Below are 20771 nucleotides of genomic sequence, written 5' to 3' on the forward strand. Positions count from 1 at the left end.
CAGAGCCGTGGGGTGAAGGCTCTCATCCATGGAAAATCATGTTGAAATGGTTATGCCAGAACATGGAAATCCAGCTCCCTCCAGGAACAGAAGTGAAGTACAACCGAAAAACAAGATGATTAAAATGGATGGATTTAAATAAGGGGCTTCTGCCGCTGGCAGAGCTAAACCAAGATTAAAATCTGATTTAAATCAATCCACTTTTGAGCATGAGTTCCTCTCAAAGTGAACTTCACTTGACCATCACGACAGCCGAGCTGCCTCCGAGCTTCATTAAACCTCGCCTACCTCCTGAACAGCTGACTGTTTCCCTCATCAGACCCTTCCCCACCAGATAAACTGTTTCAAAGAGAGAATTATTTTATTGTCACAGAGAAATTTAATACAGAACAAAGAGGGAAAAGTTTCAGAGTATTAAAGAAAGAGCACTGTCCTTCCTTACCAGCACTACTAGAGAAACGGTGATGGAGAGGGAACAGCTTCCAAGGCACCGCCTGGCCCCTCACCCGACCTGGGCCAGTTCCTGCCATGTCCATCCCCCAGAACAAGGGCTGGGGCTGAGGAGTGTTTTTGGCAGGGTGTCATTTGCTGCAGAGCACAGACAGGGGTTTCCCCAGTCACCCAGTGCTTCGGCTGCGCGCCAGCACAGGGCCAGGCCGAGTTACTGGGTTGCCCTCCCCGCGGCCACACTGTCAGTGTGCCCTCCTCTGTCAATAATACAGTGACTCTCCGAGAGCTGCACAGCTGATCCTGCCTTCTAAGTTACAGAGACTGAGCCCTGCCAGCCTGTCAGAGTGAGGACTTACAGAATCCAGTCATTTCTGTTTATTGGCAGCTTTACGGGGATCCCCGCTCTCAGAAAGACGCGAAGCCCCGTCGTGCCGATGCAGCTGTCAGCATCTGACGAATGGGGGGTGTTTGGAGGCCAGGCCAGGGAATGTTTTTCTTCTGCTCCCTGACAGCAGCGATCCAGACACGCTCAGCCCGAGGAAGGAGTGAATCCCAGGAGCTGCTCTATTGGCTTGTACCTCCACTCATCTGCCTCCAGCTCCTCCACCAGACCGGCTAGTTTTTCCATCCTTGCGACTTGTTGATCTGCGAGTTCAAAGGTAACTGTGGTTTGCAATGGCAGCGCAATTAAACCTTTCAATTAGATGCAAATTCCCAGCTGTCAGTGGGGAGCAGGGTGGAATAAAACCCACCGAGCCCCTTTGAATCCAAACCCACCCTGTGCAAACGGCGAGGAGAAAGCGGGGACAGGCTTTTCTGCCCCGGTGTGTATTTACCCATCCCTGCCCCTGCCGTGTGCATTCAAGTCCTAACAGGGAAACACAAGGCCCATTAGTGTGCAGGGGTGAAAACAGGATGGAGCTCATTTCTTTAGCATAAATATTTATAGTGCAGAAGAACAGAGAAGTTCAGAGGGCTTGGTCAGCCCACGGGAGAGCTGGGTGCAGCACAAAGAACTCCTGGCTTTAATGAAGGTCCTCGGAGGAGGACCTGGATGAGTGTGGCAGAAAGGCTCTGCAATCAGAGCCTGCTAACAAGATGAAGGTCTGTCCCTGGGGATCCCCAAGACAACACCTTCCTCTTAGGTTTATCTGTAACTGATTTGTGTGTTGGGTACATGGGCTCCATTTTCAGTTATCTGCAGTGGTGCAGAGATGGGAATTATCTCTTCTCCTGGCTCTGCTGGAAGTGTAACAGTGTGCTGTAAACTCACTGCAGCCTCTTGGAGAGACGGCCCAGGACTAGAGAGAGGTGTAACATAAACTGTGCATGATTTATGCTGACTGCAGCACTGGGTGCTTTGGAGAGGGACTCTTCTCACTCCACCTCCTGCAACAGAGTGCTTTTGGGAACTGTCAAACAAACAAGCCAAAAAATGATGACCTTGATCTTTTCCTTTAAGCCCTACACCTTTCTTACAAAGAGAAAACAGGGAGGTGCTCTGCAAACCAGTTTCCAAGGCTGGTCTTTGTCGGGATGCCAGGCTGTGCAGCAGCCCCCGGTAGCTACAGCCACAACAGAGCTGTGGAAACAAGGGCTCAGAAGTTCAGCCTGGCTTTTTGGTTCATAAAGAGAGGATCATGGCCTTGCAAGCTGCTGCACGCCCTCAGACCACCTCCTGACAACCGGAGGAGGACAGGAAACCTCCACGGTCTGAGACAACAGGTGGAAGTACCATTCGAGCTGACAAGAGGTGGGGACAGAAAGGATGTGACCCTGCAGCAGCAGGCAGGATCTGGTGCTGAGCTCTGCTCTGAGAACTGAAGCTGGGTGCAATCAAGCCCATCCTTTGGTTACAGGGCGAAGGGCCCAGGAGGGAAACAGAGGTTCAAAGAAGACGTAAGGCTCTTCCCTGGGGAGGCAGGGAGTGGAGTCAGCCCTGTCACACCACGCCACGCCACGCCAGGCACCTCCTGAGCACCTCTGGGAACCTCGCTTGACCCTGCCGGTGCCACGAGGGCTCAGCTGAGAAACAAAGGTGGAATGGAGCGTCTCTTTGCCCCAGGCCAGAGAGACAGTCAGTGCCGGGCTGAGAGATCAGAGCGTGGGCGTTTCCTGCCCATAACCTCCTCCTCTGGCCTCACCTCCGTGCAGGCCACAGGCAAACAAGCTTTGGGAGGCACGGCCTGTTCCCACCCAGGCTCTGTGGGCTCCTGGCGCTTTGCATAGGGCTTGCAAAGGACTCGGGGGGTGGCCTGACTTAGCGTTCGTGGTGCTTTTTTGTGGTTGGCACCCGAGAGCAGGTCAGGCTTCTCCCCTGCCCCCCTCCCCGCCGCAGCAGACGGTGCTTACCGTGCTTCACCTGCTTCAGTGTCGACGCCACCTGGAAGCTGAAGACAGACTCACAGAGGAACCTCTCGGAGCCATCTGTAAGCAGGAAGAAGAGGTGGCTGAACCCCAGAGTTAAGGCTGAGCAGCGTTCACTGAGTGCTGTCGTCGGAGGTGTGGGTTTCCCCCCTGCCTCGCCAGCCCCTGTGACCCTGCACAGGGCTCTGGCTGGTTCCTGGTGCCACCTGGGGGACATCCCGGCTGGAATTCTGCTACATCCCCCCTGATAAGCAATTTTAGTCCATTTTTAAATAGAAGGTAAGCTAAGGAGAAGCCAGGTAATGTTATGGCGGTCTTGGATTCCCTCAGGGCTCAGACGCTTGTGTCCTTAGAATACTTTAGGATCTCTCACAGGCTCAGACCATAACCCTGCATAAAGAATTTCAAACAATGTGTATCTTGCCATCCAAGTCAGTAATTTATCACACAAGTGACTCAGAAATAAAGCAATCTGGAAAAACATAGCTAATTGTGTGCCAAGTACTGACACAGTTTATACTGCTTCCTTCTAAAAAAAACCAAAATACCTAAAGGTCTATTTAAAAACAAGCAAGATAGTTAAAGTAACAACAGAAATCAGTCAGTCAGTGGGGATTTTTGAAGAGGAAACTGGTATGCAGCTCCCCCACTGGACCTGCCTGACGAAAGAATGGGTGTATCACCTTTTATGTCAGAAATTAAAAAGCAAACCTAAAGCTTCCTGAAACAGGGACAGTGTTTGGTTGTTGCTGCCACCCAGAGCAGATGAACTGCTGTGTTCCTGGTAAAGAGGTCAGCCCAAAGCACAATCAATTAAAAGCCCTGTGCCATAATGACATGGAGAGAAGCAATTTCAAAGACTAAGGGTAGAGCAAAACTCTGGAAAAATCTAATCCAAAGCTGAACCACAGGGAAGATCTGGAGATTCGCCGTGCCCAGAGCACCTCTTGCAAGAGCTGAAATGCTGTGTTGGTGCTGCCCCAAACATATCCTTCCCTTTCCAGGGAGCAGGACCAGGGCAGGGATTGTTCCCCTGTGCTGGGCACCACTGAGGGACCTCGAGGGCTGGGCCCAGTTCTGGGCCCTCAACAGGAGAGACCCGGAGGGGCTGGAGCGTGTGCAGGGAAGGGAACGGAGCTGGGGAAGGGGCTGGAGCAGCAGGAGGGGCTGAGGGAGCTGGGGGGGCTCAGCCTGGAGAAAAGGAGGCTCAGGGGGGACCTTCTGGCTCTGCAAGTCCCTGACAGGAGGGGGGAGCCGGGGGGGGTCGGGCTCTGCTCCCAGGGAACAAGGGACAGGACAAAGGGAAACAGCCTCAAGCCGTGCCAGGGGAGGCTCAGGTTGGACAGCAGGAGGAATTTGTTGCTGGAAAGGGTGGTCAGGCCTTGGCAGGGGCTGCCCAGGGGGGTGGTGGAGTCCCCATCCCTGGAGGTGTCCAAGGAATGACTGGACACGGCACTCAGTGCTCCAGTCTAGCTGTAAGGTGGTGATCAGGCACAAGCTGAACTCCATGATGCTGGAGGCTTTTTCCAGCCTTACAGTTCTGTTCTCTCCTCTGACTCCCTGTCTGTCCTGCCGAGTGGCTCTCGGGAGGAACAGCTGCCTGTCTATTTGGTAACATGAAGTGCTTCATTACTTTAATTTGTTTTGAGGGCTCGTTAAGTTCTGTGAGCAAGCCTTTAGTCATAATTACTTCAATAGCCTGGCATATGGGCTCTAATGTGTAATAAAAACAGCCCTTCAACGGCACAGCCATCAGCTCCCAGCTGCCCTGTGCTGCCATGGGGACACCCCAGGCTCAGTCCCAGCCATCCCACTGGATTTCAGGTTCACACAGACAAGTGCTCCGTGGTGACACGGGAAGTTCAAGGGGAACAGACAGACAGACCTACCCTGGTTTAACCCTGTCATCTGGAGAACCTGCCCTTCCTCCCTCACCCAGAGCAGCTGCAGCATGCCCAGCTCCTCCTTCCACAATCCCGACGGAGGGAAGGGCTCAGGCACCCAGACACAAGCTGGCAGGGATACAAGCTGCCTCCTGTACTAGCCCAGTCAAATCCAACCCAAACCAAGAAAAATACTCCTGCCTCAGCTATCCTCACAGTAATCCTTGCCTGACATCAAAGGATTAGCTAACAATGAGCAATTAACACCGTCATGTTCCCTTTCAGTAGGTCCCCTCCTCGTCTGAAGTGTTGTCATGGAGCTAAAAAACAGGTGACTGCCAGAAAAATCATTTCCCCATGAACAACTGGTGGGAAAGGCGGGGCTGCTCGGGACCCTGGTGCTTCCTTTCTCCCTTCAGCTTTTGCCAGCTAAAGTCCAAAAAGGCAGCAGGGTGCCAAGCTCAACAAGTTGGAGAAGGAGAAGGGCAGGAGCAATCACCTTCCAGCATCTCCCCAGCTCCTTTGGGGTAAGTGAAGAGGGCTTTCCGGGGCGGTGCCAGGTCCGAAACGCTGAACCCCGACCCTGTCACGGAGCTGCCGCTGACTCCGCCAGCCGAAGAGGAGGAGGAGGAGGCTGCCATCTCACCCCGTCCCAGCCTGGAAGAACAAAGAGGCAGCAGAGCCCAGTTACAGACGCGGTGTCTCGGAGTTTCCCAGGGCGCAGAGCCAGCGGCTCTGAGGTCGGATGAGGGTGGTGAGGGGCAGGAAGATGCCGCCTCCGCTGCCTCAGAGCTTCAAGGCTGCCCTGTGTGCGTGGGAGAGCTGCCTGCACCCCACTGCCTGTGGGGACGGGCACAGAGAGACCCCGAAACTGTGGGTAACCCCCACTCCGACCCCTCAGACAAGGGACCCTGGGAACTCATCCAGATGATCATCCAGATGATGCACAAAAATAACCTGACTTCACTGGCCTTTAGCTGCCCTGGCCCTTGTACTACTCCCCAGGGTCATAAAAAGGCGCTTTTTTTTGCCCTTTTTTTTTTTTTCCCTTGTTTCCAGGAGCACAAACACAGAAAAAGTCCTGCTGCCTCATAAACCTGGAAGGCTGCAGGACTGCCAGTTCCAGGGCTGCATCCTGCACGAAGCCACACTGTGCTTAACTTGCGGCAGCTGCTTTCTGCATCATTCCAGATGTGCTTTTGCCTTTAAAAACTGTATTTGACCTAAACTGGCAATGGCTGAGGATCCAACTGCCTGTGCAGCACAAGCCCAGCCACCTCTTCAACACCTTTTTCTCATCCTTGTTTTAATTTAAGAGGTACTGGGTGTATGTTTGTCATGACAGAGTTCTTAAAACTCATCGTGTACCTCTCTGGTAGTAAAATAGGTGTCCCTTGGCACTTATGAGTGACAGCACTTGCTGCTCCCCCAAACACTTATAAGCACCTCCCCATTATCGTGCCCATTTAATTAATTTCTGTTATCCTATTTAGTACATTTCTGCAGGCACTGGAGGGTACACAGACAGTGCCTTTGGAAAGCATGCAAGGATTTTGTGGAGAAAAGGGGGTTTTAAGAGGCTGTCACAACTAGGAATTGTGTTCTGTCACAGTTAATCATGGAATCCTGGAATAGTATGGGGTTGGAAGGGACCTTAAAGGCCATCCAGTTCCAACCATGGGCACCTTCCACTAGCCCAGGTGGCTCCAACCTGGCCTTGGACACTTGCAGGGATCCAGGGGCAGCCACGGCTTCTCTGGGCAACCTGTGCCAGGGCCTCCCCACCCTCACAGGGAAGAATTTATTCCAAAGCCCCAGTCTAACCCTGCCCTCCATCAGTGTGCAGCCATTCCCCCTTGTCCTGGCGCTCCTTGTAAACACTCTCCAGGGGCGCTCAGGGCTGTTTCATTCACTGCGTGTCACACAGAACACAGCAGCTCACAGGAGGCCGGGGACTTAGGGGCCGTGAAGGAAAACGCCTGGACGAAATAAACTTTTATCACGGCTATGCCACGTCCAGCAACACCTTCCTCGGCTCCCCGCTCGCGAGGGCGGCGAGATGACGGTTTGCGTTGAAACCACGGCGACCGGGGGGGCTCGCAGACCCGACAGATTCCCATAGGCGTAGCTGCAGGGGGTTTTATTTTAAAGGAACACAGGGGAGAGGAGGCAACAGGTCGGGGCGATGCCGGGGCGTGTACGCGAACCTGCGCCCTCAGGCGCCTGACACGCCGCCATCTTTACGGGAGGCGGGGCCGCCTTGCCACAGGCCACGCCCCCTTCAGACCACGCCCTCAAAGGACACCGACTCCGCCGCAGGCCACGCCCCCTTCCCGCCTCCCCCCCCGGCCCCTCCGCGCCGCTGCCCGGTGAGTGCGGAGTCCCCGCCCGCCCCGCCGCCGCCTCTGCCCTCCCCGCTTCCTCCCGTTCGCCCCAGCGCCCTCCGTCTCCCGGGCCGCCCCCTTCCCGCCGCTCCCGGGTGCCCTCCCGGGCCCTCCCTCCGTTACCTGGGCGCCCGGGCGGCGGCTGGGCGCGGGCGGCGCGCGTGGCCGCGCTCGCGGTGCATGATGGGGCGGGCGCGCGCCACTTCCGCCGGGGCGCGGGAGGGAGGGAGGGGAGCGGGGGCAGCAAAATGGCGGCGGCGAGGACGGCTTAGGGGGTGTCCCGCTGCTCCCACCGCCTTCCCGCAGGGGTTCGGGCGTAGAGCTTAGGGGTTCGGGCGTAGAGCTTCCCCGCTCTCGGCGCCCCGGGGGTTTGCGCGGTGCGGGCCGTGGCGGGGCTGCTGTGCCCCTGCCGACCTCCCCGGAGGTGCCCGTAGCCCCTCTGGATCGTGCCCTCAGGAGCCGGTTTCTGTCCCTGGCCGTACCCTTGGGAGCCTAATCCTGCCCCTAAACTTGCCCTCAGGAGCCTTATTCTGCGCAAAAGCTGCCTCCCCGTCTGCCGTGTGCCTCCCGAAGCCGCCATCGCTGCTCGGCTTTCAGAAGCCCCGTGTCAAGAAATTGACGCCAACGTGTGTTTAAAAACGTGAACCAAAAAAAACCCAAACCAAACCCAGCGGCACTGTGATTTTTTTTCATGGCTTATTCTGTGTGCAGTTCACCTCTGCGCTTCTTCCCTTGAGCTACGGGAGTTTTTTATTTTCAGTGTAAGTTCTGGGTGGTTGTGAGTAATTTCAGAAGGTAGGGCTTGAACTGAGAGGAAAAACATTAACCTTCTGAACCTGATGTCTCTGTATAATAAATCTAGTTTAGATTAAATGCCCTTTCAAAGGCACGCTCTTAATTTTTTCCTGTTGTGTTACAGTGGACAGGTAAATGTTCTGTAAAAATTCACAGAGGTGAATTTTTTGGTGGAGACTTTGTTTTCTAAGTAACAGAGATTTCTGGTTTTAAACCAAGGCAAACTGAGACGTTAATTTAAAAAATTAATTTTATTTAATTACATTTAATGAATATTAATTATATTATTAATTTCATTTATATTAAATTAACCATTTCAGTAAACATAGAATTTTAAGTGAAGATTAAGATAGGTCACTGCCAGTTGTTTGCTTTTGCACCATTAAATGTTCTCTGCTGTAAAAACTGTAACTCAGTGCCAGCTAAAGCCCAAAGAAACTGAAATGTAGCATTGACTGAGGTTGGAGTGAGTTTTAGGCAGAATTACATATCTTATATTGCTTAAATTTTGCTTAAATTGTACCTGACTGTGCTTTCCAAGCTGACAAAGAATGTGCTTGAAGTTCCCATAAAATTACTCTTTGATTGAGTGTTGTAAGGTTTGAGGAGGTTTTGCCTTTCTGAAGTCTCTTGTGCATGCACAGAGGAGCTTTAAACTCAAGGAGGGGCGATTTAAATTGTTTATTGGGAAGAAATTGTTCCCTGTGAGGGTGGGGAGGCCCTGGCACAGGTTGCCCAGAGAAGCTGTGGCTGCCCCATCCCTGGAAGTGTCCAAGGCCAGGTTGGACAGGGCTTGGAGCAACCTGGGATAGTGAGAGATAGGGAGGTAGAACTGGGTGGAATTTACCTTCCCTTGGCCTGAGCTGCAAAGCTGTCTTTGTTTTCGCAGCAGGAGGAGCAGCAGGATGGATGTGCTGAGGCCCACCCTGGTGAGGATCGGGGGGCGAGTGTACCGGAAGAATCTCATCCAAGAGCAGCCCTTCCCGCAGGAGGAGGATTTCTGTGCAGGTGAGGAGTGATGCTCAAGAGGTGAAAACATCAACCCTGGGGACACAGGGAGCTCTGAGTGTCATCTCTGGTGTCTTTGTGAGCACAAAGACCTGCCCCTGTGGTGGAGTCAAGTGTTAAGAGGGAGAAAACTTCTGTTTGATCCCTGATGATCCTGCTGCCTGAAGAATGGGAGGAATCCCAGTTTCCCCACCCCCAAGTGGGTTTGGCTGCTGTGCTGCGGAGGGGCAGTTTGCTTGCTGGGTGTGAAAGATCTCCAGGAAAGGGGAAAAACAAATTAGCTCTGTACATCTGTTTTTGCCAGGTTCCTGAAGTGCCTTTTCTTTTCTGGAGTGTGATTATTTGGAGATATGGCAGCAGAGGAAGCTGCTAAAGACCCTCCGTCCTTGCAATGTTTGTGCCTTTAAAAACTGGCCTCCTACAATGCAGCTTTTTACCTATTTCGGGGGAAAAATTCTTCCTGCTGTGATGCATTTTACCTTTCTTCCTGTGTGTTTGTTGTAGCTGTGTGTGAGTTGTTGTGGGCACAGAAAAGCTCCAGTGTTGTTTCTCAGACGGGAAGGGCTGTGGCTGTTGTGTCCTTTTTCTGCCCTCACCTTGCCTTTCAGTGGATTGAACAAAGCTTTGACATTCTCTTTAGTTCCCCTCAGAGAATTTCTATTTCTCTGAGGATTTCTAGTCTACTTTCACGGAACCCTTGGGCCGAAACTACCCTCACCTTTTATTTGTATTCTTCTGCGGCTTTAAAGTTCTGAATAAGCTGGTGGCTTCCACCCTGCCGGGAGAAGAGACCGTTCCCACTGTGTGGGAATTGCAGAAATTCCAGCTGAGAGCAAACCTGGGCTGTAACTGCCTCTTTCCTGTGCCTCCCAGCCCGCCCGATTTAGAAGCAGTCATTATGTTTTCCGGAGCCGGTGGCAAGGTGATAAATAAAAAGCAGTTATCCTCAGCGGAGAGGAGCCCGTTTCTTCCTTCATTTAACCTTGGGAGAAGGCTGGGAGGAGACTGCTGTCCTACATAAAGTGCTGCCAAACTTTTCAGAGGTTGTACAAGGGCTGTTGTGGTTTCCCTGGTAGGCCCCGGTGACTGCGCGGACGATTATCCCTGCGACGCCTTTGTGGTGGAGGAGACCGAGCGAGGCTTCCAGAGCCGGGTGGAGGTTCCCAGCCCCTTGTACAAGTGAGCCTGTGTGCCTGTGGGGTTTGTTTGAGTTGCTGCCAGCTGAGGAAGCAGTTGAGCACAGAATATTTGTTTTCTTTTTGAGGTCGGGGTGAACGCCGGATCTCCGAAATGTGTTCCGTGCTGTGGGTTTGAGCGGTCGGGCAGGGAAAATTGGCACTGCCTTCCCAGTGTGGTGGTGCCTCGCTCGGCTCCTCGCCGTCCCCGTGGCAGGGACAGCAGGTGGTGCTTGCTGACTGGCAGGAGAGCGTTTGAGCATCTCTTCCCTTGAACATAAAAGCATCAGGGAGGGTGGGAGAAGGAAGGGGAGGAAGAAGTGGGGCGAGCAGCCCGGCAGGGGGAAGTTGGTGAAAGCTTTCAGAGCAAGCACACACCACTGGAATTGGCTATTGACTCCAGTCCAGTGTTTGCTGGGAAGCCTGTGGTGTTCAAAGCTCTGTCTAGTTATTTCTGACAGTTTTATTAGTTTAATAGTTTTGCTGAAATGTAGAGAAGGAAAAGTGGTCCATGGTGTGTTTGGATGCTGGCAAATGACTACCTTGAGCAAAGCAAAAAGTAGAAAAAAAACCCTTAGTTTTTCCTCAGCTGGGATAATGGGAAAAAGGGATAACCCAGCTGACAAACAGGCTGTGGCAGGATGTGCTGGGCAGAGCTGTCATGGACCACCTGACTCATTTTAACTTAAACCAGTTGTGAGCCACAGCTGAACATCGTCCCATGGTCCCAGGCTGCGTATGTGTGAAATCCTGGGAATCTCCTCCCTTCCTGGATAGGGTCCTGCACCATATGTGTGCTGTGTGTGTGCATCCCTCCAGCACAGAAGGACAGAGTCTGGGGGTCCCAGGTGCCTGGGGCCAGCTCAGAGCCTGGGCCATCTCCTGCCCGGACACACTTGGTGGAGAGTGGCCCAGCAACACTTTGTGAGTGAGGCTCTTGCACTTTATGCCTCCAGGTATATCATTGGGAAGAAAGGGGAAACCAAGAAGAGGCTGGAAACAGAGACTCGAACCTCCATCAGCATCCCCAAGCCTGGAGTGGAAGGAGAAATTGGTGAGTTGAACATGCACAAAATGGATGTGATTTCACTGGCTCTTGCAAAAATGCAGTTTAAGCTGGGAGGGGGAAGAGGAGGTGTTTTCCCTTTAATTCCTGTTTCTGACACAGCACTGACTCATTTTATGGCCCTGGGAAAATCACTTCACTTTTCTTCTGATTTTGTTTTTTTTGTCTATAAATCCTTACAAAGCAGTGTAAGGTTTTTTGGAAAAAAAAGCCTATTTTAATTCAACAAATAGTTTTACTGTTCTGGGCCTTGAACGACAGGCTTGGGAACTTCGGCCCTTTTTGGTTTTGCTTTTAAAACAGTGCCTTTTCCGTTAAGAAGGAACTGAATTAAACATCCAGAGAAAAGAACCCTGTGTGTTTCTGCACAAAATAAACATCAGCATGTGCTTTAATATGAGAAGTGTTTAGATGACATTGCTGCCGTTCCGGTGCTGTCACTTGATCCCGACAGTGAGAGCAGCTTTTCTGGTACCATATGTTCCTTCTCATCACTTCCAGGGACTTGAAAAGAAAGGAGACATTGCTCATCAGGGCTGACCTGTGCAGGACCTGCCAGAGTGGATATTTGGAGGGCTCCTTAGGGTATGCTCCAGGGACTGCTGGCACGGTGTGCAGTTCTGTTTGTGACAGAGCTGTGAGGAGGAAGTGCTGGGGGATCCCACTGTGATGCTGCACAGGAACATGGTGGTACTTCTCCAGAAGTGAATCTTGACTTCTTCCTGAGGACTGTGAAGGATTATTAAGAAGGCTGAGAGATATTAAAATCACGTAATAATAGGAAGCCAAGAAACTTTTGCTCCTTGTGGTTCTTTCCCTTCAAGCTCAAGTGTTCTCCGTTTGGTGCCTTGAAGTGCATGAACAAACGATAACAGGCCATCTTGATCCTTGATAGATTTTCTTTGCTTCTTCACTCTGACTGCCTTTATGAAAACTTGAAATAGTGCTCTAGAAATCTGAAGGCCTGCTGAATTGATGGACTCTCAGTTATTGCTTCTTAGGCACTCAGAGCTGACTTTCTTGAGAGCAGAGGGATACTTTTGATGGAATCATCCTGTCTTTGCAGAGGAAAACACGGCCGTGTCAGGCATTTTAAGTCAAGCAGGGAATCTGGCAGGATTTCTCAGTGCATGGTTGGGGATTTTGATTCCTACTGCTTCCTCAGGAGCCTGGGACTAACAGCAGAGAGTCGCTGGCATGCAGGTTCTTCTAATTCCCTCCTGGCATCTCCTGGGTGAAATGTTCACAAAATCCTCTAATGCTGATATTTTACAGTGCACAGACAAGTATTTGTGTAATCCCACGATCCATTTAATGGCTCCTTGTTTAGCTTCACGGGAGGCAGACAGGCATTGCTTTGTTTCCTTGCAGTGATCACGGGGCAGCAGCGGAGCGGTGTCGTCTCCGCGCGGACGCGCATCGATGTGCTCCTGGACAGCTTCCGTAAGAAGCAGCCCTTCACACACTTCCTGTCCTTTGCTCTCAACCAGCCTGCCATCCAGGAGAAGTTCCTGCAGTTCAAGGAGGAAGTGTTGGAGAAATGCTCACAAGTAAGGATCCCCATGGGAATTAAAATGCAGAGTGCTGTTTTTCATTTGTTGAGAGAGCTCTTTGCGTTTACCTTGAAGGCCTTATTCTATTCTGTTTCCTAGGAACGCATTTTTAACAGGCCTTTGACTTAAGTTGGTGGGTCTGCTGTGAATTTGTTGAGTGCTGTTGTGAAATCTTCTGAAAGGTGGAATGACTTACTTAGTGAATTGTTAGTTACAATATTTTGTTCTCCTTAGAGGTTTTCCTAGATGGGAGGATATCTAAGATTCAGAAGAGGGTTGGGTTTTTTTATTTTTAATAGGAAAACCACTAAATAATGCAGTGGACCTTTCTACATTTTATGTGATTCCTACCTAACCATGATAACCAGATAGGAATTCACGAGTTTGCTGCTGCTTCTGTTTTACTTTTCCTTTGGCTCCTGACAGGGAAGGAAGATGGGTGTCATTGCCAGAGCTGAGTGAGAAATGACTTGGTAGCACATGGCATCCTGCAAATCTCATCACTTCCCTTCTTCCCCAGGAGACTTTGTGCTGACAGTCCCTCCTACTTGCCTTCAGATCTTGCGTTGGGAGCAGCAGGAAATAGTTAGGCACAGGGAAATGAGGAATGGAATGGAAGAAAGGCTCAGTATTCCCTGGTTTATTTTAGTGTGCATCTAGTTCGACAAGAGTGGTGCATCAGTGGGCTGGGCCAAGGAGAGGGAATGGTGTTATTGAACTGCTGTGTCCTCTGAGTGTGCTGGAGGACATCTCTGGGCAGGAGAGTTCTCTTTGTGGCTGCTGCAGGTTGCACTGCACACACACTGCGGGGCTCTGTGGGCTGATAATCTTACCTTTGTGACCCTCACTCCTGCTTGTGCCTTGCAGAGGGGAGAACACAATCGTGCAGATAGCACAGCTTCAGAAGTTTAATTTCCTATGTCTTCGTGCCGTGGGTGTGAATTATCTGATATCTGGGGAGTTCTTGCTCAAGTTCTTGTGGTCACTTGCATGTCAGTTGTCTCATCTCCAAGAGCTGACCTGAGCTGGCTTGTCTTGCCTGGCAGTTCAGATTCAAGCCCTTCTTCTCCTCCCAGCTGTATATTTCCACGACATTTTAGGAGCTTTCTATCACTGGGATTTCCACCTGATGTTAAATACAACTGAAATTGGCCAACAGATCCCGGGATTAGCCAGTGTGATGCCATGAGGACCCTTTCCTCGGGCCAGGAGGGTCATCTCTCCCCACTGGCCCGTGGCACTACCTCTGTTGAAGCTCACATTGACTGGGGGGAGCCCTGCAGGCAGGGGGATGGAAACATTAGCCTGAGGAGGTGTTGGCTGGGCAGAGTGCCGGACCTCACACTGGTGTCAGTGGTGGCCTGGCTCCCTCTGTTGGTTTCTAGTCCCAGGGCCAGCCCTTCTCCCTGCAGGGAGCTCCTCTGTGCTGCCTCCTGCTCGGGGTGCATCTCTGCAGCCCTCCCTTGGCCCAGCCTTGGCTGGTGATCTCACTTGCTCTCCAAATCCCTCCTGATCTTGTCTCTGTCACATTGTTCCTGTCTTTCTCACTCCTAAGTGCCAGTTTGCATGCCTGGGGAGACTGGGAGGTCTGCCATCCCCTTAGAAACATGTTCACAAATTTATCTTTGTGCTTTCCTCAGTGTTGTCACATTCAGAAGGAGCTGCCTGGGAACATCTGCAAACCTTCATGTGCTCCTTGTCCCAGAAAGCTGCAGCAAGCCAACCTTGGGCAGAGAAGTGCTGAGACCAGGCTGGTCATGTTCATTTTATCTCCTCTTGCCGGACCTTCTGTCTTTCCTACAGTTTTTGTTCTGTGCCTGGACCACTCTGAGTCCCATAAGGGCCTGAAATCAGCTCTAGAGTTCCTGTTTTTGGTTTGAAATGTAGGATTCAGTCAGTAACAGGTACTTGGGGGGTTGCATACGTGTAGCCTAGGAATATATAGTGCTTTATTTCTCTGCCCTTCCCTCTCCTGGTATTAGCAAAAGGGTTTCTGGCCGTATTTATTGCTGCCTGTTAGTTGGAGGAGTGTGTTGCAGCCCCGTCCGTCTCTCAATCACTCCTCCAGCCGGTAATGCCACTCTAATACCACTTCATCTCACAGCAGGGTCTGCTGGAGAGCACATCACTAACACAAAACAGTAATTCAAAACTGTGCCTCGCAGAGCAATGAGAGAGCTTATAGGTTTGTCCAAAGCAACGGGATTGCTCAGGATACTTGGAGAAATCTGAATGGGTTTCAGTGACAGGAGCGGGGCGTTTCTCTTCCTGGTGCAAAACACTGCAGAATTGGGTAAACTCCAGCCTTTGAATGAAAGGTAATAACAGTAAGGAAGGGTAAGGAGCAGGAGAGTGTGTGTGGGGGGGTGTGTGTGTGTGAGGATTTCTTCTGGCCATTGAGCATTTGTGAGGGACTCTGTTTCTCTCTGAAGCAGTTACCATGACAACCATTCATTTATATTTTATGGCATTATGTTGGTGTGTATGTGCTTTCTAAGTTTTTTTATGTGTGTCTTTAAAACCTTTTAGAAGTAAACCTTGTGTTGAAATACAGCACACTTCAGGTGTTGTTCATGCTGTACAGTCAGGCTGCCAGTCCTGAGCAGAGCTGAGGGGAGGCTCTCTGGAGGTTAATTTAATATAAACACGGGGAGGTGGCTCACCTGGACAGGCTCCTGACTGATGTGGTGCAGTGGGAGGTCCAGATGACTGGATGACCTTGGAAGTCTCCTCACACAGTCGTGTAGGTGTCAGGGTGAGGAAAACTGATATGTCTGTCTGAGCATGCAGGTGGAAAAGGGAAGAGACTTTGCAGTAATGTTGCTGTGAAAAATCACAGTTGGGTCTTTGAGAGCTGTGCAAATGCAGTTTTTGCAGGCTGAACAGGCTGCAGATGTAGCAGGGAAAAGCAACATGATTGCTGTAATATATGACAACCTGTAAATATCAAACATTGCTAATGAGATATTGTATCAGAGTGGAAGGGACAGAGAATGGGAGGGGTTTTGGAGCCTGCAGATCTTCAGTCAATCCTGAGGAAATGCTGTTTTCCTGGCTCACTCCTTTGTTTGTGGATCAGGGTGGCAGAGGACATATAGCTGGCATGTAGTATCCTGTTATTGGGGGGGGGGGGGGGAAAACCCCAAAACATAAATCTGTCTGCAAACATGTGAAGCTTTTAAGTCAGTAGAGCGGATGCAGCCAGGGAGGAAGAGCTAAGGAGTCGATCCTTTGCCTTGCCATGTAGAAGGCCCAAAGTGTCCTGTGGTCTATGGTTTCCCTACTGAAGGGTCAGAAATTTGAAAGAACAGCTTTTTCAAGGAGAGGTGAAGACTCCAGATAAAACCCCTTCTCCTTCTTCTAAAGGAGGACAGCAAAGGGCCAAGTCTTAATTAGCAGGAGGGAGGGAAAATGATGATTTTTTTCAGTCTGAGTGTAAATGAGTTGGGATTTTTTTTTTGACCATGACAGGGCAGTGTCAGGGAGAGAAGTGAGCTAAAATGGACAGTCATCACGTAGGGATGGTGCAAGAAGGGATTATTCTTCCTGCCTCAGAGAACCCAAGTTTGAACAGTAAATTTTTTTAGAGACATTTTTAGGGCTTCCTGTGAGGCAACATAGTGGTTGCTGATGGCATATCATAATCTGGGACTAGAATAAGTGGGTTCCAGCCTTTTTGCATCCCAACAAGCAGTATCCAGCCATGAAGGGCTGCTGAGACACCCGTGGGAATGTCGGCTGTTCCAGGGAGAGCTCCCTCTGACGCAGCATCTCGTTTACGTGGGGGAGAAGTGGGATCTGCTGGCCTGTGAAAGAGTAGGGAGTGTAAGCAGGGTTTTGAGGAGCTGTCTGAAACACTAGGGAGTAAAGTAGGAAGATTATCTAGGTCCTGTCCTGCTCTCTGTGCACTGCCCTTCCCCGCTGAGCCCCCTGGCAGCGGTAGCGTGGCTCAGGGAGGTGCCGGGCCATCGCTTCATCAGCTCTCAGCCCACACTCAGGGGTTGGAAAGCTCAGGGGAAAAGGCTGCTTTTGGGGCAGGTTGGTGTTTACAGCACAAATCGTGCTGTGGGAGAAAATGAGGCTTTGGCTTTCTGACCTGCAAACTGCTTTGCTGCTGTACCTCATCTGTGTGCGCTGTGGGAGTGACACCGGCTGGTTGTCCGTGGTGAGGATAAATCAAACCTTCTCCCAGTTTCTGCTGCTTTGTGATGGGCCAAATATTCTCTGGCTACGGATCTCATTGGGGAAAAAAGGCTGACAGAGGGAAAGCGTGTTCTGTCATGCATGTTAACAGCAGGATGAATTAAAGGAAGCTGCAAGGGTTTTACTGCAGGGAGAGGAAGGTGGGGAGAAGCGAGATGGGGCCATCCCTGTTTTTTGCCAGCCTGTGGCTACTGGAGCAAGCCTCTGGCCACTGTGTTGCAGCCTGGCTTGTCCCTAGTCCAGCCCATAAGCTCTGCTGTAAAGAAGGGTCTGGATGTGGTCATTAGGCATGAAAAATGCTGAGTGAGATGTGGAGCATTGAACTCTTGATGGGCTGAGATACTGCAGTGTTTAAACATCTGAAAGGTTTTATTTCAAAGTCTGGAGCACAGCTAGAAGCTTCAAAGCTGTCATTCTCAGTCAGTGGACTCTTTTCAGATGGAGAAAAGCTTCTATGGTCTGGCAGGTTGGCTTCTTCTGGAGTTAAAATTGGAGGTTATTTAATGCGCTGATGGGAAATGGCCACAAAGTGGAAATAATTTTTTTAATATGGGTGTGTTAACCATCCTCGAGGTATTTTTAAAAGTATCCTAGAACAAAAGAGCGTGTTTCTTAAAGCTGAATGTAACCACTGCTCCACCTGGGAACAGTTCTTCCCCAGCAACAACACGCAGCTCTTCTTATAAAGGGAATTTAAACTTAATTCATCTTGGCAAACTATAGGGCACATGGGAAGAAGAAAAATGTAATTATCAGAGCTGGTATTAGCTGTGCTTGTGTTGTGAGGTGTAACCTGTGTTTAGACAGGATTTAGAGACCATTTAGAGCTTGTCACTACAGCTGGTTCCAGCGTTATTGCACAAGAAATGGACTTGAGTATTAAATCTGTGCTGGCTTGTGTTGAGTTCATTGCTGGTGGCAGCTGCTGCTTCAACATCTGTGGAAGTCTCATCCCGAAACCCTGTGAGTGCTGCTGGTCCTGGGTCCCAAATTGCAGCCTGTTGGAATGTGCTTCCAGGCTGCTGTTCAGCAGGAAAGGCAGGCAGGGAGCTGTGGGACTGTGCCTCTCCTGCCAGGCTGAGCTCGCTTCCTCACAAAGCCTGGGAAATTTTGTTTCCCAACTTTGAATCATTACTGACCCAACTACAGATAAAAGTACCAATGTCAGGGGCTCGGTACCTGTTCTCTGTGGTATTTATCCCTCTGATGGAGGGGGGTGGGTGTGTGGATGAGGTAGGACACCTATATGTGATGGATTGACTGATTTGTAGGATCACGGGGTCAGCAGCAGCCTGTTCCAGAACCCTGCAAAGCTTCACCTGACTCTTGGGACGCTGGTGCTCCTGAACGAACAAGAGATCCAGAAAGCATGTGACCTCCTACAGCAGTGCAAAGAGGACTTTGTGGAGTAAGTGATGGACAAGGGATGTCATCACCAAGGGTCAGGTGGGGGGAAAGCAGCACGCTGTCTTTGACAAGGGACGGCAATGAGAAAAGCAGCTCAATAGTCTCTCTCAACGCTAGAAATTTAGGGAAAGGCTGAAACCTTTCAAGTGGGAGCAGTAGAAATCACCAAGCAGCCACAAAGAGCCTAAGAGCATCTTGCAGCTCAGCTCAGACCCTCAGCACTCCCTGAAAACCTGCTCTGCTCGTTTCTGTTTCCCACGTGCGCCCCCAGGTATTTTTTTGTGCGAGCGGTTTTTCTGCCCCCGTCCCTGCTGCAGGGGGAGGGCCGAGCTCCCTCACCTGTGCACGTGTCCTGCAGCGGGCTCTGGCACCGAGCAGATGCTGAGGTGTCCTTGACACGCATTCCTTGCGGTGGGAGCCGTGTGCAGGGAAGCCAGCACGAGCCATGTGAGCCATCAGCCTGACGAGCTCCGCTCCGGGACCGCGGCTGCCTGGCTGCCTGTTAACACCGAGCTGCAGATGTTGGGGCTTTAGCTGCAAATGTGGTCCAACAACACCGTAATTAGCTTATCTCTGTTCAGCTTAGAAATTGGAGATGGCCTGAGGGAGGGGTTTATTTATTTATTTCTGCCAAGCCTTTGCACACAGAGCACGGATCCTTCGGATTCATTTATTTGTTGCCTCCGTGCAAGAGGTGGCCACGCTGTACCAGGTGATATCTATGGGAATTAATGCCAAAATTCATACCTCTGCCTTTAAAATGACAGCTCCAGTTGTTCAGCTGTTGAACAGAAATGCAAGTGCGTTTCCAGGGGGAGGCTCTGCCTGCAATGTTTTGAAAGTGCCGGCTTCCTCATAAGTGCTTTGAGCTGAGGTGGAGAAAATCTTTGCTCCCCATTTTCTTTAGTGGAGGGGGAATCAACACTTGAATGTAACCTTTAGGTTATTTCCCCTGCCACACCCAAATAAATGTACTTGCAAAATTAGCCCATAAACCTTCATTAGCCTTCATTTCCTTTCCTAGGTGCAGGCAGTGCCCTGTGAAGGTAGATGTGACCTTTTTGACCCTTTTTTTTTTTTTTTTAGAATACATAACCTTTAGTGCTGTGGGTGTGATGTGCATAATAGTACATCTGTGCTGTTTTCCTCCCAGTAACCTTACTGGGAAGGGAAATCATTATTCCACTTGGGAATCTTAGCTGAGAACCTCAAAGGCGGTCGCACGGGCGAGGTCAGAGCAAAGTCACGCTCACCCTGTTAACTCGTGTTTGTTACATCTGCCTGCCCAGAGCTCCCTGTGCTTTCCAGCAGGCCTCGGTGTTAAACAAGGCATCGCTTACTCCCAGGGAGCACTGCTCTGGTGGGAAAGGCGAGGAGGCAGTGTGTTGGGAAGCAGATCCACTTCCCAGTGTGTTTGCAGGTGTGGGAGTGCATATTACATCCTGCACGCGTTTGCAGTGTCGCCTTCCTGCAAGGGGAGCTGGAGCTGACTTTAAACCAGCTCAGCTTACTGCTGGATGTTGCAGTGTGCTTAGAACTGTGCTCTGTGTCAAGCACCTTTCCCAGCGAAAATCGGCAAGCTGGGGACTCTGTTACAGTTGCTCTTTTCACAGGGAAGGCAGGAGCCTCTCTGGAATGAGAACTTGTGCTGTTTACTGCTGGTGGGTTTTCTGACACGACCACGGAGATTGAGGTGGCCTGTGAACACTGACAGGTTGACTTAATATGTGTCAGAAACACTGAACAGATGAATTTAAATTATTTTACTTCTTGAGATGATAAGACAATAGGAACAATAGCCTTTTGAGCTTTAGGATGTAGGGAGCCCTTTTTTGTTTGATTTTTTTTTTTTCAGGGAAGACAACCTGAAAGATTTGGGAAAGTGAAGAACTCCTCAGTGGTCTGTGTAATAACCTCAAATTTGTGTCTAACTATGACCAAAAAAAAGTGGTTTATATCATTCCCTTAGCAAACCCAAATATTTGGCATGTGCATGAGGAGCACTATGGGTTGCATTTCAAAAGCAAGTGTGGCATTTTGCTTTTTAACGTGAGGGGTTTCTTGGGTTTTAGCCAAATCACCGGAGGCAAGCCCCTGACCGTGGAGGTGGCAGGAGTGGAGTACATGAACGACGACCCTGCCATGACCGACGTCCTTTACGCCAAGGTCCGCATGAAGGATGGCTCAGACAGGTGAGTTCCCCATGCCCCTTTCCCTCATTGCCCTTTGGTGTGCCAGGGAAACCCTCTGGGGCTGGTGGGCTCTGCTGGCAGCCCTCGGGCCAGCAGTCAGGAAGATGAAGTCATCCTGGCTTCCTAAACCAGTTAAGGCAGTGATGTGTTTGCTCTTTGAATCAGTCACTGGTGGTGCAGCTGAAAGGTGTCATTTGTTCCTGCAGTGGCCTGTCAGGTTGAATAATGGAGTCACAGCTCACACGGGGATAAGATGGCCAAGGAGATACTCCTGTGATGGCTTAGAAG

At 50.7% G+C, this 20771-nt stretch overlaps 2 protein-coding genes across 9 annotated transcripts in view; one reads left to right on the forward strand and one right to left on the reverse strand.

The window, feature by feature from the left end:
* Nucleotides 1–347: 347 nt before the first annotated feature.
* Nucleotides 348–7263, reverse strand: ANAPC16 (anaphase promoting complex subunit 16). The gene is made up of 4 exons (XM_027665589.1): nt 7208–7263; nt 5200–5357; nt 2803–2877; nt 348–1095 (listed from the first exon to the last, which is right to left on the reverse strand). Exons 2-4 carry the CDS (start codon nt 5339–5341, stop codon nt 980–982), a joined length of 333 nt encoding a protein of 110 aa, XP_027521390.1. The 5' UTR covers nt 5342–5357; nt 7208–7263; the 3' UTR covers nt 348–979.
* ASCC1 (activating signal cointegrator 1 complex subunit 1) overlaps nt 6972–20771 on the forward strand; it is a 34457-nt gene continuing 20657 nt past the window's right edge. For 3 of the 8 annotated variants that reach the window (XM_027665578.1, XM_027665585.1, XM_027665584.1), the window contains exons 1-7: nt 7392–7845; nt 8769–8887; nt 9964–10066; nt 11019–11116; nt 12500–12678; nt 18156–18292; nt 20364–20483. In XM_027665578.1, the coding sequence (XP_027521379.1) occupies nt 8785–8887; nt 9964–10066; nt 11019–11116; nt 12500–12678; nt 18156–18292; nt 20364–20483 (740 nt within the window). In that variant the 5' untranslated portion in view covers nt 7392–7845; nt 8769–8784. Of the gene's footprint in view, nt 7070–7387; nt 7846–8765; nt 8888–9963; nt 10067–11018; nt 11117–12499; nt 12679–18155; nt 18293–20363; nt 20484–20771 lie in introns of those variants that run through there. The other 5 variants (XM_027665582.1, XM_027665583.1, XM_027665579.1 and 2 more) reach the window with 4 other exon arrangements.

The sequence above is a fragment of the Corapipo altera genome, unplaced genomic scaffold (assembly GCF_003945725.1).
Source record: "Corapipo altera isolate COAL_440 unplaced genomic scaffold, ASM394572v1 161, whole genome shotgun sequence".
Lineage (NCBI taxonomy): Eukaryota > Metazoa > Chordata > Aves > Passeriformes > Pipridae > Corapipo > Corapipo altera.

Coding starts and splice junctions, on each gene's coding strand:
- ANAPC16 (XM_027665589.1), bottom strand. CDS start 5,341: ATGGCAGCCTCCTCCTCCTCCTCTTCGGCTGGCGGAGTCAGCGGCAGC. Junction 2,878..5,199: donor AGCTGGGGAGATGCTGGAAG/GTGATTGCTCCT, acceptor TCCTGCTTACAG/ATGGCTCCGAGAGGTTCCTC. Junction 1,096..2,802: donor ACTGAAGCAGGTGAAGCACG/GTAAGCACCGTC, acceptor TTGAACTCGCAG/ATCAACAAGTCGCAAGGATG.